This window comes from Sarcophilus harrisii, chromosome 2 (genome assembly GCF_902635505.1).
Source record: "Sarcophilus harrisii chromosome 2, mSarHar1.11, whole genome shotgun sequence".
NCBI classification, from domain to species: domain Eukaryota; kingdom Metazoa; phylum Chordata; class Mammalia; order Dasyuromorphia; family Dasyuridae; genus Sarcophilus; species Sarcophilus harrisii.
In genome coordinates, this window is record NC_045427.1 from 594,043,538 (window position 1) to 594,062,064 (window position 18,527).

At 31.9% G+C, this 18,527-nt stretch overlaps 1 protein-coding gene across 2 annotated transcripts in view; it reads left to right on the top strand.

Moving 5' to 3' along the window:
• The window catches only part of PARG (poly(ADP-ribose) glycohydrolase), a 116,987-nt gene that overhangs the window by 14,362 nt on the left and 84,098 nt on the right, over window positions 1-18,527 (top strand). For both annotated transcript variants that reach the window (XM_023494628.2, XM_012540194.3), the window contains exons 4-7: window positions 748-931; window positions 2,347-2,469; window positions 2,614-2,697; window positions 11,981-12,055. In XM_023494628.2, the coding sequence (XP_023350396.1) occupies window positions 748-931; window positions 2,347-2,469; window positions 2,614-2,697; window positions 11,981-12,055 (466 nt within the window). The remainder of the gene's footprint in view (window positions 1-747; window positions 932-2,346; window positions 2,470-2,613; window positions 2,698-11,980; window positions 12,056-18,527) is intronic.

Here is an 18,527-nt window from a genome sequence, read left to right on the forward strand (position 1 = left end):
TCTCATTTTTTTCTTCTACCTCTCTTATCCACCTTTTGAAGTCTTTTATGAGCATTTCCAAGAAGCCTCTTTAGTCTTGAGACCAATTTATCTCACTCTTTGAGATTTCCTCTGTGGACTCTAGAGCTTCCTATGCAGCTTTGAACCTTGGCTTTGAGCACAGGGGCCTCTTGTGTTTGCAAGGGGTACTTTTGCCTGCTATTTTCAGGAAACAGCCTAGTTTCCTAGAGCTTCCCTTCTGAGCTGGAACTTGAAGCTGCTCTACTGATTAACATCTTTACTGAATCGGGACTGAGGATCTCAGTTTCTGATTTGCTGTGATTAAGACCCTCTCATTAGCTTTCCCAGAGTCTGAGCTGGCTTGAGTATCCTTTTCACCCCAGTGAGAATGACCTTTCTTGAAGTTTTTCCAATCTATCCTGAGCTAGAGAATGGTTTTATTCCATCAGAGGCTTGGTGGTTTCATATGGTTTTCAAGGGAAATTGGGAGAGCTCGAGCAGCTTCCTGTCTTTATGCCACCATCTTAGCTCAACCCCAGAAGTCCAAAAATAATTTTTAACATGTGTTTTCTACCTTCCCTGAGACAGTAAGCAATAGCCATCTTTTTTAATCATTCCAGTTGGTTACTTGATACAAGTAAAATTTTATCTGGCTGCTAACTTTTTTTTTTGGACTCACAGATTATGCTTATTCATCTTTAGCATTTTTAGAAATAATTTGTGACAATTTGTTTTTCTTGATTTTAGAAAAGAACAATGTGAATTCAAACACCAAAGACCAGACAGGAAGATTTCCAAGTACATTCCACCTCATATTTCCCCAGATAAAAAATGGCTTGGAACTCCTATTGAGGAATTGAGAAGAATGCCTTTGTGTGGAGTTCGTCTTCCTCATCTGAGACACTCTGCCAATCATACAGTAACTGTTCGGGTGTGTCACTTTACCTGTAATGAGAAAAAACTGAAGAGGTTATTAAAATAGTTTAAGCCTTATCTTCATTGTTAAATTAGACCAAATGCATAAATGGTCTTGTTACAACTGTGTAGGATGTAGAAGTCATTTATTAAGTACAACATGTAATAATTAAAATAACAGCTTAACTCAAAAAAGAAAAAAGCAAGATAATTATTTCCTTAACTTTAACTTCTGAATTTAGAGAAGAAAAAGTTGAAATCCTTAATTTAAATATATTTCTAGCAAAGCTGAATTGAATGTCTTCCCTTAGGTTCCTTTTAGGACCCATGATATGATATAATGCAATTACATTCATTATTTTTTCTTAAATTAAAAAAAAAAATTCAAGAACTTATTCTGAAAGTATTTTGTAATATGTACTATTGTTGCTTTTAGTTCTTATTAGGAACATCAAAGGTCATTAAATATGTTACCTACTATAAAATTATGGTACATTAATGAGGCACTTGCTTGTATATGTAGTAGTATATTCAGATAACTTTTTATTGATGTATGTTTAATACTCCAATAATATAATACTTTCTTCACATAATGCTTATCTATTATTTTATCTCATCTAAAGATCAAACATGTATAGTTGTGTATTATTTAAAGTCCCAAAATATTTGTAGTGTTGGAAATGAAAGAATCTGAAAAATTATGTAATGTGTGAAACATATCCAATATGTTAGAAACCCAGATAATTCCTGTTCTTTCCTTTCAAATTATATAAAACATGTTCTTTAATTTTATTTTTTGCACTCTTTCATAGTTGATAAGCTTTTACTTTCGTTGATGACTTTTCAGGAAGTTCTTTGAAATCTTCAAAATTACACGTCTTGTTAGGTAGTACATTTCCTGCCATATTGGAAATGCTTAATTTTAGGCTATATGAGAACATTTCAGGTCGGTTGTAGAGCAGAGATTTTAAACACTTAATGCAGGCATCAGATTAAAACATAATGGGGAAATATTTTACAAAGTAAATAAAAATCCCAGTGTGTGGATAATGTTAATATGTAGTTTTCTGAGTCAGTAGATGGTCCACAAGGGCTCTTTGTGTACATTTTCTATGGAGTTTGAATGCTGTAGTAGAGGAAATTTGGACAATAAATTGAGGAGCTGGATTAAAATACCTTCAAGAACCCTATTATCTCTAGGATTCATCTTTTTACTATAGTTAGCATTTTTTAACTTAAAAACAACTTTCTCTATAAATGTGAGATTTACATAAAGATGCTGAATTGTTTTAAAGCTATTTTGGGGTGTGGTGCTGAGGGATTAAGCTTAGACCTTAATCTATATTGTTTAGTATTTACTCTTTAGGTTATTTTGTGAAAGGTGGATATATGATTGTACACATTGCATTATGAATATTCTCTTTGTTGCAGGTAGATCTTTTGAAAGCTGGAGAAGTTCCTAAGCCTTTTCCAACACATTATAGGGATTTATGGGATAATAAACATGTCAAAATGCCTTGCTCAGAACAAAATTTATACCCTGTAGAAGATGAGGTAAGAAAAGGGAGTGAAATTTTTAGGTATACGTATGAACAAAAATTGTGCTGTGTGTCTGTGTGTGTGACCCATTTTTAAAACTAAGATACAAAAGAATGTGGATATCTTTGAAGTTAATCTCCCTTTCTTTTTTTCTAAAAGAATGGCGAACGAACAGCAGGCAGTCGGTGGGAGCTCATTCAGACAGCACTCCTTAACAAGTTCAACCGTCCCCAAAATTTGAAGGTATGTCCAATGTATGCTTGTTTTCCTTAATGGAGTTGTTGGTCACTATTCTGTACCTTTTAACTTTACACATTATCCAGTGCTCCCTGACAACTTATTGTAAATGACTTAAATAAGTGCATCATTTATTTCCAAAGTTGTTTCTCTGGAATGCCTCCACCCTGTTAAATGTTCGTTCTCGTTCTCTCTCTCTCTCTCTCTCTCTCTCTTTCTCCTCTTCACTCCCTTCCCCTCCCTATTCTACTCCCTTTCTCCCTCCCTCTCTTCCTCCTCACTTTGGGCCACACATCAGTCTTTTAACTTCTAGACACATTTTGTGCTTTATGATTTTATTATTAAAATTAACAGGAATATTAAGTGAATCTAAAAATCTGCCTCTAAAAGGACAATTTCCATGAATAATGGAGATAATTTTCTAAGAATTGGAACATAGAATCATTTTTCATTGGTATTTTGGTTAGACTAATTTCAGGAACCAGTGAAAGCCTTAGTTTGTCACTGGTACTAACTTAAATTAACCAAAGGAAACTCATCTCTAATCTTAACAGTAATGGTAGATACAATCAGTGATGAGTTTTTTTTTTTTTAAATACCTATAATTCAGTTAGCATTTATTGAATACCTCCCTATGTGCAATGCACTGTGCATACAGACAAAAATGAAACAGTTCCTAGTACTTATTTGATAAGATACTCAGGACCTTGTGATTTTTTTTTTTTAAATAACATTTTATTTTTTCAAATACATGTAAAGATAGTTTTCAACATTCACCTTTGCAAAACCTTGGGTTCCAAATTTTTCTCCTCTCTCCATCTCTTCCCTTTACTAGACAGAAAGCAATCCAATTTTTCTAAACATATTTTTACATTGGTCATGCTGTGCAAGAAAAATCACATCAAAAGGGGGAAAAAACATGAGGAATTAAAAAAAGCCTAGTAAACAACAACAATAAAGATGAAAATACTGTGCTTTGATCCACATTCAGTCTCCATAGTTCTCTTTCTGAATGTGGATGGCACTTTTCATCACGTCTATTGGAATTGAATCACCTCATTATTGAAAAAGTCAAGTTCATCACAGTTGATCTAATGGACTACTTTTAGATACTAATCCATTATCAATCCCTTTAGCAATTCTTTATGATGATCCATATGCAGAGGCCTTGAGGTTTTTCCCTCAACAGAAGACTCTTTTCATCCTAAGGAACACTTTAAATTCATTTAATTGGCAGGTCTTCTCTTCAGATAACTTCATAGAAAAGGCTCGATCTACCTGTCCAATCTTTGGAGAAGGGAGGAATTTATAACTAAAAAAAAGTAGAAAACATTATGAAAGGCAACATGTATCCAAGATTAGAAAGGACCAGAAAGCTGGGGGAAAATGTTTACAGTCAGTGTTTATGATAAACACCTCCTTTCTAAGATCTATAGAAAGCTGACTCAAATTTATAAAAATACAAATCATTCCCTGATTGATAATTGGTCAAAAGATGTGAATAGACAATAGTAGAAGGTATTAATTTATTGGGTAAAAAAAGAATAGATGTCTTTTTGAGGGCATTGAAATTTTGAGTACTAGGTTTTGAATTTAAAAGCCAGGCTCACATCCAAACTCTAATACTTATATTGTAGTGAACTAAAGCTTTTTCCTCAGACCTTGTTTCTTTTAATATCTGCCATATCTTGCTGTATCTACCTTTACAACATTTTTTGTGTCCAACCCTTTTCTCTATTCAGTCAGCCACTATCTTAGTTTCAGGCCCTTATTACCTCTTCTTTGTACTATTATAATAATCTCCTGATTAGTCTTCATGATTCGGGTCTCTCCCCCATCTAGACCATAATTCACATAAACTGCCAAAGGGATTATCATCAAGCACAGATATAACCATATTGTTGCTCTATTTAAATAACTCTAGTAGTTCTCTCTTATTTCTAGGATAAAATACAAATCAAGCACCATTCTGTCACTCTAGTCTCAACATTTTTTTTTTTTTTTTTTTTTTTTTTTTTTTTTTTTTTTGGGGCTATGTTCTTTGGTCCAGCCAAGTATCTTTCTCTCTGATCCTTACACATGGCTTACATCTTCTCTTGGTGCTTTTGCCTCCATGGTTGGCGTTGATTCCCTTCTCATGTTAACTTTTACTTCCTTTAAGATCTCCAGAAGGTAACATAGTATCTGGCACAAAGTTGGCATGTTCCAGATGCCTATTCATTGATTTGTAAAGTGAGGAGGTTAAACTAGATGTTCGCTAGGATTGTTTCTGGTTCTCAAGTCCTTTGCCATCTTAAGTTTTCCCTTGGTTTTCATAGCTTTTTACCAGATATCTTTTGTTAATTTAAATAGTTTATAGCTTGATAATTTATTATTTGTTTTCTATCATAAAAATGATTATATCCTGAACTCCACTAGTCTTACTTTAGGTCATCAGTGTAACATGATTGTGATGCTGAATTGCCTTGAAGGGTAGACATACAGTATAAGCTCTCTCAAGGGAACATGATGAACATGGGATTAGTGATGATGGAATGATATAGCTATATATTCACATATATGTATATAAATACACGTTTATTTTTGAGGAGAAGACCAAAGAAGCTGAGTTAGGAGAGAGTCAGAATGTTGTGCTCAGGTTGATAAATTTTTTTAGCCATGGACACTCAATATAACTTTTTTTTTTTTAATATATATATATATATTTTATTTAATAGCCTTTTATTTACAGGTTATATGTATGGGTAACTTTACAGCATTAACAATTGCTAAACCTCTTGTTCCAATTTTTCACCTCTTATCCCCCATCCCCTCCCCCAGATGGCAGGATGGCCAGTAGATGTTAAATACAATATAACTTGTTTTACTAAACTGTTAGTAAAAGTAAATGAGCACACTGATGACATTATAGATCCTTGAAGTAAAAAAAAAAATGTGTTTCATAATAATGCAGTTTTTAGGTTTAATTCCTCAGAATTTTTATGTAATTATATTTTTGAAGTATTGGACATTATAGTAAAAATATTTTTACATCATAAATAGATTTAAAATATTATATTAAAGTTCCATATTATAATAACAATTGTTGTCGTAATGTTTTAAGACAAATATAGGTGGCTTACCTACTATTTAAACTCATTGTGATAAATTAGAAGATGTTGGTCTAAATTTAATTTCTTCCTCCCAATGATTTTAGATTCATTATATCAAATTGCTCATTTTCTTCTTTATGCTAAAGGAACTATGAGAAAAACTAAACCCCTATTAATGAGCATGATGAGAAATACTCATTATGTAACTTATATTTTCAGATTAAGATGTTAGATGTCAGACTCATGGAAAAAAATGTGTTCATGTGAAGGACAATTATCTCAGTGGTTGAAAAAAACATTGGTTTTTTTAGAAATCATATAGTCAGTAATTACATAGATTAGGAAATTTTTTTTTTTAACCTAGAGTATTTATTATGGATGATGAGCAGAAAGAGTCCCTTGAATGCTGTCATAAAGTTAAAAAAAAATTTGCATGTACTCCTTTGCAAGAAGCCATATAGGCTAAGAAATTGATATTAAATATAGATTAATAATTTCTTTTCCATTACAGTAATACCATAACTTGTTCAACCATTGTTGAACGTCTTCTCAATTTCTGGTTCTTTGCCATCACAAAAAGATCCACTGTAAATTTTTTGGTACAGATAGGCCATTTTCCTTTTTGTTATTTATCTTGTTGGGATACAGACCTGATAGTGTATTGCTGGGTCAAAGGGTATGTACAGTTTTGTAGCCCTTTGGGCATAGTCCAAATTGCTCTAGGAGTGAATTGAATTAGTTCACAGCTCCACCTACAGTTCATTAGTTAGCATCTCAGTTTTTCTACATTCCAATGTTTGTCATTTCCCTTTTCTGTTATATTAGCCAATCTAATAGATATTACAGTACCTTAGAATTGTTTTAGTTTGCATTTTTCTCATCAAAAGTGATTTAGAACTTTTTTGTAACATGATTATGAGTAACTCTGATTACTTCTGAAAACTACCTGACCATGCCATATGCTTTGACCATTTTTCATTTGGGGAATGAGTCTTATTTTTATAAATTGGATTCACTTCTCTGTATCTTTGAAAAATGAGGTCTTTATCAGAGAAACTTGCTATGAATTTTTTCCTTATTATGATTGTTAACATGTTTTACCCTTTGTTCCTTTTTCTCCCTCCTGTTTATCCTACTTTCTTTCTCCTTTCACCCTGTCCCCTCAAAATCATTTTATTTTTGAGTACTGCTTCCCTTTCCTTCCCTTCTGTTAGCCTCTCAACCACTAGCTTCCTTTCCTCCCCTTCTCTTATCCTCTGCCCTTCCTACTTTATTGTAGGGTAAAATAAATGTCTATATCCAACTGAGTGTGTTTATTATTTTCTCTATGAGCCAGTTCTAATCAAAATAAGATTCAAGTGCTTTCCCTTTCTCCCCTATCTTTTCTTCCACTTTACAAGCTCTTTTGTACATCTTTTATATGAGATAATTTACTCCAAGAACTACTCTTTCCCTTTCTCTTCTCCCAGTGCATTCCTTCTTCTCGCTCTTAATATTTTTAAATACCATTCTGTAATATTCAACTCATAAGCTATATCCTCTATTTATGTATACTCCTTCTAATTGCCGAAATAATGAGAAAAATTTTAGTACTTAGTGATTATTCTTGCTCTGTGGGAAGTTTCTTGTAACAAAATAAAAGTAATAATACAGTGACTCATTAGAAGTTGCTGCAACATTTCACATCTCTAGGACCTCTTTGACTACCTTACTTTTGCAAAATTAAAAGAAATCTATTTTTTCTTTTTTCTTCTTCCCACACCATTAAAAAATAAAAAGCAAATTTCTTGTAATAAATATGCATAGTTAAGCAAAACCTATTTTTTCAAAGATTATTGTGTGTCCCTGTGTGTGTGTGTGTGTGTGTGTTTGTTCGTTCACATGAATGCATATGTATAGTCTGCATCTAATGTGTTTTATTATTGGTCCTCTAGAATCATAAGTTGTCTTCTGCTTTCATAGTGGTTTGTTTTTTCCCCTAATCCTGTATCAGTTCATATGAGTCTTCCTATGTCTTTTTGAAATTATTTTCTCATTTCTTACAGCATATACTCAACTGCATTCATATACAACAATTTATTCAACTGTTCTTTAATTTTTGGACTGCCTTGTTATGTTCAGTTTTATGCCCCGGCAGAAAGAACTGCTGTAAATATTTTTATACACATAAGACCTTTTTCAATTTCTTTGATCTCTTTTGGATATATGCTTAGCTAGTGGCATGGTAGGGTCAAAGGAATATACTGTTTAGTAACTTTTTGTGGATAATTCAGAATTTCTTTCCAGAGTGGTTGAACCCATTCCAGAGTAGATCTACCAACATTAGTGTACCTATTTTCCCATGGCTTCAACATTTATCATTTTCCTTTTTGCCATCTTTGCCACTGATGTTAATAGGTTGAATCTTACATTTACTTTAATTTTATTTCTCTAATTAGTAGTAATTTTGAGAATTTTTTTTAATATATATATATATATATATATATATATATATATATATATATATATATCATGGAAAAATGAAACATTTATCAAAGAAACTTGCTGCAAAAAATTTTTCCCGAATTATTTCCTTGTGAAAATGAATTTTAATTTTTTAAATTTAATTTAAGCAAGGATGTCCATTATTAGTATTTCTATTTGACATGGTACCAGAAATGCTTTCTATAGCATTAAAATAAGAAAAAGAAATTGAAAGAATACCCATATGTAAAGAAAAAAGAAAATTAACATTTTGTAGTTGTTTTGATGGTGTTATTTAAAGAAACCTGAGTCAATTAGAATTAATTGAAACAATTGATTTTAGCAAATGTTCAGTTTATATAGGATTTCTATATAATGTCCCATAGAATTTCTATATAATGCAAAAAATAGGAAGAAATAAATAAGAAATTCCATTTAAAATTATAGGATGAATTACAGTACTTAGGAACTTCTAAATTCTAAAATATATGCAATGTGGTTTTTTAATTATATGTGTGGATAAGGCCAGAACTTAGAGCTCAAAAAGATTGTTTTGAATATAACTGGGGAAAATTTTTTTTCCCCCATAATTATAACTTTTTATTCACAGAAGCCATGCCTGGGTAAATTTTTACAACATTATTCCTTGCACTCACTTCTGTTCCAACTTTTCCCCTCCCTCCCTTTACCCCCTCCCCCAGATGGCAAGCAGTCCTATATGTGTTAAATATGTCACAGTATATCCTAGATACAATATATTTGTGCAGAACCGAATAGTTCTCTTGTTGCACAGGGAGAATTGGATTCAGAAGGTAAAAATAACCTGGGAAGAAAAACAAAAATGCAAACAGTTTACACTCATTTCCCAGTGTTCTTTCTTTGGGTATAGCTGCTTCTGGGAAAAATTTTAAAATAAATATAAAGGTAAAAAAAATAGACAAAATATATGCAAGAACTATATAAATGCAATTACAAACAGTTGTTCATGGAAATAGACTTAAGTAATTGGGAAAATTTTTTTCTCATGGGTAGTATAAACTAGTATACCAAAAATGGCAGCATTACTTGAATTAATTTACTTATTTAGTATAATGCCAATCAAAGTATCAAATGATTATAGAACTAGAAAAAAAGTAATGAAATTCATGGAGAGGGGGAAGTCAGTAATCTCAAAACAGAGTTATTTGTAATACAGTTAGGGATACAGTATCTCTGTAATATGGAAAATGTACATAAATTGTTTTGATCTTCCTTTTCTACCAGAGAAGAAGAAATTGTGTATATTTATGATATTAGAAGGTAAAATATGTTGTTGTTATACAATACTATACATATAGTTTATGCATTTCTGCACTTGTAAACTTTGTCTGTGTTATCTGTTGGCCTTCATGTGTTGTCTGCATCTTATGCAAAATGTCCCATTTAATTTCTTATGCCAGCCTGACATATATCAAAACTGTGATTGAGAGAGTTGTTATGTGGAAGGAATAACTGTAGTAAAAAGAAATGGGAGCAAAGGGTGTCTAACAGTGCTAGATCTCAAATTGTGCTATAAATCAGTTACTAAAACAATTCAGTACTGATTAAGAAACAGAAAAATTGATCAGCAGAACAGAAACAGACGCAAATGTATCTAATACAAAACTCCTATCATGAAAAGGATTCACTGTTTGACAAAAACTGCTGGGGGAATTATATAACAATGTGTTAGAAGATAGTTAATGAGGAGGAATTATATTGACACGAACAGACTCAGCCAGTTGTCTTTCTGAATTGTTAAACAAGTACACCAGTAGATGGCATAATCATCTGTATCAAACAGAACTTTGATCTTATTGATTGATTCAATTGTATTTTCAGATGATGCATATTGTAACCTAGTTCTTCTGTTTATGTTCTGGAACTGCTGCTGTCCTTGTCTTCCCATATTTGCCACTGGGAATTCTTCTAACATGCTGGAAGGTCTTAATGTAAATAAAATACTCCTTAATATACATTTTTTTTTTTGTCCTGAAAATAGTCTGTACAAAAACAAAACTATTAACAATTGCTGAATTTTAAAAAATCAACTTTTTTGGTCATCATTTCTGAATCTATTTCTTTCCTGGCAGCTAAGCTTATACCTTGTAACAAAGCATAAAAGAAGAGGGGAGGATGTAGAAAGCATTTTAGAAAAACTAGCTATCATGAATCGACAATACATAGCCACTGTATATCCATAATCCCCTCCCTTTGCAAGAAGAAGAGGTTCATTTTCTCATCTCCTTCAGAGATAATCTTATTTATTTTTTACAATTAAATAGCATTTAGTTTCTTTTTTTGTTGTTATTCTTTGCATTTTTATCATTATCATTGTATGAAACCTGGTATAAAATCAGGTTGGTTTCCTGGTTCTATTTATTCATATCAGTTCATGTAATTCTTAAATGCTTCTTTGAATTTTTCCTGTTGTGATTTTATTGTCATATTTTTAAGCCTTCTTCATTTATCCATTTCACAATTGATGGACACAAACTTTTCTTCCTTTTCTTTGCTGCCACAAAGAGTACTGCTACAATTATTTTGTTGCATTTGGAATCTTTCTTTTACCTCCTTTAGATATATCTTTTTAGTAGTGGTTTTTTTCCAGCCCATAGGATACAGACATTTTTGGCCCTTTCTTAATGTAACTCCAAATTGCTTTGTAGATAGTTGGACCAATTCACAATTCCACCAGTAGTTTATTGCTGTGCCTGACTACTAGTAACCCTTCCGAACCATCTTTTGTTTTTGCAGATGTCTTGGATATAAGGTGAAAATTTAGGTATAATTAATTCCTTGATTAGGCTCTGACAGAGGACAGTAGTTGAACAGAAAATATGAAATGCTAATAAATGGCATCTTATTTATTGATTTTTAGTGCATCATATATTTCTTTGGTCCATCTTCCTGTCCTTGTTTATTTTTCCTAATTCCATTTATAATAGGCATATTTTATTTTTAAAGCAAATTTTAAGGAAAAGTGAGATAAACCAATCAAGAAATTGAAAATTTTTGACAGCATAAGCAATGCCTCTCCAATTCTGCAGAGAAACTTGCTATAGTTGTTCTTTGAAATCAAGTATTACTTTTTATAATGAGTGATTCCCTTGGGGTACCTGCTTAACTGGAATCTCCAGGTCAAAAAGTATACAGACAATTTAGTCACTTTATTTGCAAAAATTTAAATTGCTTTATAGAATTGTATTAATTCGCAGCTCCATCATCAGTGCATTGATATTCTTTTTTTCCCCCACAACTCTTCTAGCATTGACTATTCCTATCTCTTATCATCTTAACCAGTTTGCTAGATGTGGGTAAAATTTCAAATATAAAAAAAAAAGATTTTTGATGAGGCTTTCTGACGTGGCAGAAATTGAATAGGAAATATCAAATATTAGGCAATTGAAAAATTATTTATTGGAATTGAATACATTATATATTTTCCTGTCTCATTCTTCACGTCCCACAATCCATGGTTAATTAACTTTTAAAATTGCATTTATCATAGGCTTATTTAAAAATGAATGTGCATTTTCTTTGTGTATATCTATTGTTATATGATATATGGTAGGTAGGTAATGAGTTTGGATTATTACTTTAAAATGTCTTAATTCTATATAAATGGACAATTTCTTAGTGGACAATTGAGTTAATAGTACAACTGTTCTGTACCCCAATCAGTGATTTAGATTTTGTTGATGCTTTTTCCATAGGATGCTATATTGAAATATAACGTTGCATATGCCAAGAAATGGGACTTTACAGCTTTGGTCGACTTTTGGGATAAGGTAGAGTATGTTTAAAGTATAGTAATCATTGTAAGGAATTGAAAATATGCCTAATTTGCTTGTTCTGTGTTCCATCATTTTCAGCTATTCTATTTGGTCATATTACCTACTTGGCTCATTCACTTAATGACATGTATTTTGGCATGCTGCTGCAAATTAATAATTTTCTTCATTTATTTGTCTAACAAGATAAATTTTATATAATTTTGATTGCCTACTAAAATGAATCAAAGAAGCATTTTTAAGTGTAACAAATTGGATGTTATAATATTTTATTATTTAATAGTGCATATATTATAAAAAGTAGGAAATATGGAAATATGTTTTTAAATGACTTAAAGTTTTTGCCCTATAGGGAAATCTTTCATGATTGTTTTCATTACCTAAGAAAACGTTCACAAAATATAAACTTTTTTTTTAAATCTCTGAAACAATATTCTATTTCCAATGCTTTCTTTCAAAATGCTTACATAAGAACTTCCCTGTAAATTATATTGGTAAGGTAGCTGTTGAGCAGTTCTGTATTATAGGAATAAGTATCCTAGTAACTTCTGTAGTGATACTTTTGACATCTTTGGATATCATCAGAACTTTTTTCATTACTAAAAAGAAGTAATAATAATAATAATAGTAATTATAAATAATCAGTGACAAAGTTTAGGTGTTCAGAATGGAGATTGTTGGAATTTTCAGGAAGTCTTAACTTTAAATGAGTCAAGTTCCCTTAGCTGTCTGAACATATTTAGATTTTTTTCTTTTTGTTCCAGACTTTGATACATCAGGGATTCATTATCTTACTTTACTAATGGACATTACAATTCCCTTTGTGTTACCTGATTACATCTTTCTACCAATCCTTCATACAGGATCTACCCAATGTCTTAGGGACTTTCCTATAGTTCTTTTGATATTTTATGAGTATAACATAGCATTCAGGTTGATTACCTGTTATCCTTTGCTTTAGCAATCTGACAGGCCTTCTTTGCTAGGATTGATGTCTTTCGTACCACCTCTTTTATACAAGTCATGTTTTGTACTTTAATCTCCTGCTAACCACCTCTTTTTTTTTTTTTTTAAATAACATTTCCCTTCCAGATACTTGTAATTTTAATTCTGAGATTATGGTCTATGATTCATAATCTTATAGCATCATTGGGAGAATCATGGTATAAAAAGATGACCTTTTGTGATAGCAGGCAGTTTGGGATCATAAAAATACTTTATTTTTCTAAACTTGTAGTTTTTCCATTAATTTTGGTTTTAGATCATTGTCCAACCATGCCTCATGTACAAGTTGTAAGTACTGGGGTATAACATGTTGATAAGGTATGCTAAGTGCTTTGTAAATCTTAAAGTGCTATGTAAATTAGCTGCTATTATATACATTTGACGGACTAACTCAGTGGACTTCCTGTCCATCTCCATGTCCATCTTTATAATCTATGCAATTATATGTCTTCCTTTTGATTTTTTTTAGTGAAAAGTTAGACCACTGTCTTTTGAATGTATCATATTTTTAAAATTAACATAAATATGTGAACAATTTTATAGAAAAGATCATTGAGCATTGTGTAAAGAAGTATATATATATATATATGCACACATATATAGATTTAAAAATATAAATTTGAACTTTTGCAATACTGAAGAATGAAAGTATCACAGAAATATGATATAATTCATAGTATTTGAAGTAAATGCTTTCTCTTATGTTGTGTTGGGACTGCAATCACTAGCTGCAGCCTGGCAGATGTCAGACGGTGTCAAGGGTGCAATAACTAGGTTTTCTACTGGTTGTCTTTCACTCTGATGTTGGCAGATTAATGCATTTTAATATATCTCTCCAGCTTGCTTTGATTGTCTTAATTGACCTTTAACCATCAAAAGTCAAGGTCCATTTTTATGGTAGTTCTTGTAAAATCCAAAATAATCTATCATCTTTGTAGTGTCAGTAATTTGAGGTCTGGTTTATTGAGTTTTGGCATGTGTGATGCTGAAAGGTGGGCATAAAATACATAATTCAGGTTTTCAGTCTGTTGTAATATTAGAGAAGGATGTATGTTTTCACAATAAATCCCCAAACCTTGCTTTTGCTTTTTAAAAATGTCTTATTTTTGATGCTGCAGAAAGTTTCAAAATAATTCTGTTTGACCTTAAGATTTTGTGTTTATTATATTTTAAAAATAAAAATACTATTATTAATTTTTTTCTTTTTATACTTACTAAAGTCACCAGAACATAAGAAAAATGCAGATGCTCCATTTGCATTTTGTTATCTTTCATATCCAAATTGAATATTGTGATTTACTTTTCTGTGAAGATTATTTTAAATTTGATGCTCTGGATTGGCAGTAAAAGGTGCCACTGTTTAAGATATTATAGGAATCTTCCTATGAGTCAAATCATATTTTCTCTCCTTAATCAAGAATGCTCTGACATGGTTGCCTTTTCCTTTAGTCTAGTGACCTTGTTGAGAAATGATTGATGCATTCAGAGAGTAAAGGTACAAGAAGTTTTGACAAGTTTCGTGAAAAGAGCAGATGTGAATTAATTATCATGATGATGATGATGATGATGATGATGATGAAATGATGAAAGTTATTGTTTCTGTAAGGGATTGTGTTACGTATTTCTTGGTCATTGCATATTGACTATTTTTCACCTTTCTCTCCAGTAATGATGGGTTGTTCTTCCTAGAAATGAAAAGATTATTAGAATTTCTTTTTTTTGTTTTAATCAAAAATAGGAGATAGAATAAGAAAAGATTCAGAATGTTTGATTCACCTTTATTTCTTTCTGTCTTTCATCTGATTTTTAGATATTTAGGACAAAATGCTGACAATTTACACTACAAGAGCACATTATTATTAGATTTAGTGAAAAGAAGTCCTCTTTCATTTACATATGTCTTAGTAATCTTTTTTAAAAATTTAAGTGGGATTGGAAGAAGAAAACAGATTTGGTTTGAATGGGACAATTGTTTGGTTTAGGTTATTATAAGTTTCTAAGTAGTCTTTTCTAGCAACTATTTAGTGTTATGTATGTCTAACTGATGTGAGTGGTTTTCTTTTAATTTCTTTTAAATTTTGCACAGTATTAAAGCACAGTTTTGTCACTTCAATATGAATAATAAAATAGAATAAAGAAAATTTCAGATAACTATCAAATCTAGTATGGTACTTACTTGTTAGTCGAATTTTGGAATGAAATTCATTTTTGTATTAATGTTCTGAATAGCTTTCCTTTTAGTTTACTTTGATTTGAGTGATGAATTCTGTAGCTAATGACACCTATTAAAACATCAAGTTATTTAAGATTACCTGACACTTATTTTGAATCTACAAGGACTGTTCACATTTATCCATTATATCCCCAAGATTAAGGTCAGCAGGATTTTCCTATATTAATATAAACTCATTTGGATGGAGGTCACCAATGTAATCATTGATCTAATTATTTTGTCAAAATAAACCACTGAATATGCCAAAATGTTATTTGGAAATTAAACTGCAAAAGTGTTGCTAAGTTGAAATGGCTTTTATTTAGTGCTATTTGCATCTTAAGTGCTAATGTTAGCTTGCCTCCCTGCCAGCTGTTGGAAGCACCAGGAATGAATATGCTGTTTTATGGCCCTCCTGTGTAGTGTTCCATTAAATTAAATCTGAAACACTTGCTATAATTTATCTTCTAAATGAATCAATACTTTTAATACTGCAGTTTTCCACAGGAAGATAAAAATAAATTTCCATTATGTTAGAGAAAAGGAGAATGTCATTTTAAGCATATTTGGAGTATTTTGAATACTGTTGTCTTAAGATATAAATTGCTGATACGTTAGAGTTGATGAAACTTTTTTGTTTTTTTAACATTTATTAAATTTATATATTAGCATAACATAGCATTGAATTAAATGAAAATTATTCAGTGTAATGAATTATTTAAATTCTCCAAATAAATTTATGCCATAATGCTTTTAAGAGTAAAGTTGATTTTTATAACAATTTTTTAAAAAATGTTAATGGTTGACAGGAAATAGAGTATAATAAATGCATACAAAGGATTTTCATTCTTGCATTTTATCTAATAATTAGACAGACTTAGATCTGGTATCGGTTGGTGTTTTCAACTTATGGAGATTAAAAAATTACTGAAAAGTAGGTAAAAAAGTGTTTAGAGGTATGGGTCCAGGATTCTGCACAGTCATTTTCTGTTCCTAATTCACTTGTTTGATCTTGACCATGGGATGCTCCCATTGTTAATTTCCTTTTTCTCATCTTGGTAATAAGGGGATTGGATGACTGAATGAATGAATGAGGCTTTTATTAAGTGCTTACTATGTGCTAAGTATTGGGGAACCTATTAGAAAAGTCCTTGCTCTCAAGGAAATTTCATAGTAAGCGTTGAGGCTCCAAGATAGATGGCAAGACCACATGAGACTCTGGGTATAGAGACAAAAGCATATGGCAGTGCTGCTTCTTAAATGCCATGTTTCCATTAATAAAAATTAAGTCAATCTCTTGATTTGTTGAACAACTGAATTTGTTGACAATACCTGGAAATTTGTTGCAAGAACTTTCTTTTTTTGTGACTTTAATAATTGTTGCAGTTAGAGCCAGCAAGTTGCCAGGCTGTGTCTCAGCAGAAGTCATTTCCTAGGATGATGAGTAAGGACTTTATATTGGTATTCCCAAGAGTTAGGGTTCATAATCCTGAACTACCTCCATCAAGGTTGAGTACTGGAATTTCTCAAGCCCTTTCCAGCTTAATATTCCATATCTATGAAACCAAGAACTAGATAGAGAGAAGGAGGGAGGGAGGAAGAGAGAGAGTGTGTGTGAGTGTGAGTGTGTGTGAGAGAGTGTGTGTGTGTGTGTGTGTGTGTGTGTACTTGAGGGCAATAATAATTCTAACAAACATTTGTGGAGCACTTTAGAATTATCTAGTGCTTTATTTGTAGTATCTCATTAGAGCTTCATGGGGAAGGAAGGGCACAAACTTTTATTAAATGCCTGTGTTGTGCCAAGCACATACTAAGTTCTTTATCAATATTACCTCATTTTACTCTCACAGGAACTTTGGGTTGGTCACTGTGTCATCTAGTGACCTGAAAGATGAAGCTAAAAAGAAGAAAATAATGCTTTTTTAAAATATTGTCTTTCAAATAAACATTTAAAAGAATCTAAAATACCATTTTACCCATATGTCTTTAGAACAAGAAATAGGAATTAGCTTAGTCTGGTTGTCTGATGCAATTAATTAATTAGCTTTGTATTTTTCTATCTTAGTTAATCTCTATGTCTATCATACTAAAAAACAATGTAAGGGTACTTGTAACTTAATTAAAATAATACAAACTCCATTAATTTCTCAAGATTCAGAGATACAAGAGTAACACTGCTATTGAGACCTGTTTCAAGATGATAGTGCACCTATTTAGTTTTTTGTCTCATTAGTTTTCTTTATGGGGATACTGAATAGAGTGCTGAATATGGGATGAAAAAGGCAAGAGTTCAAATCCCACGTCTGGAACTTACTAGTAGAGTGGACATAGGCAAGTCCCTAATTTCCTAAGTTTCAGTTTCAAGTTGCCAGACAGAAGTGCTTCTGACCCTGCCATATATTAAGAGTTTCCAGAACCACTTGTAGTAGTTAACTCTGCTTGTAAGTGGACATGATATGGAGGCTGGATCCGCTTTTCTTGTGTCATTTTACTGACTTCCTTATCTCTGGCTCTTCCCCTGGATCTTGGGATCCCGAGTCACACGTACAGAGATTAGTTACAAGGCTGAGCTCTGCACCTACTGTCCTTGGTGGATCCTCCACCTTCCATTGGCCTTGTGGTTCATTTGTCCTTTCTGAATGTTCATGACATTTGGAGTTTTCTTGGCAAAGATACTGTAGTGATTTCCTTCTGGAGCTCATTCTACAGATAAGTTAAGTGAGGCAAACAGGGTGAAGTGACTTGTCTAAGGTCCCAAAGTTAGGAAGTATCTGAGACCAGACATGGACTCAAGAAGATGAGTTCTGATTCAAAGCTTGGTGTCTATTTACTATTTAGGCCCTGTCACTATGCCTCCTAGCTCCATATAGATTATAAGACTTAAAAGAATTTCAGTGACACCTTCTGAACATTTTCCAGTTATCTTGCATTTTAGACTTGATTTTAGACTACAAAAAACAATGGTGTCTTTCAGCTAATGGTCAAAATCCTGTAATATATAATTCCAGAGGATTGTTCAAATTCTCATTTTCCTAGATTTTAAAAATTGAATATAGCTTGAAATAGAAGTATTGCGTATCTTTAAAAAGACAGTGTGGTGTAGTGCTAGTCTGAGAGACATTATCTGGAGTCTTTGCTTTGTCTTTTGCCAACCTTTGTAACCATGTGATGTACCATTAATTACTCTGGATTTCAGTTTCTTTATATATAGTGGAAATAAGAAAGTTGGATGAATTGACCCTAGAGTCTCTT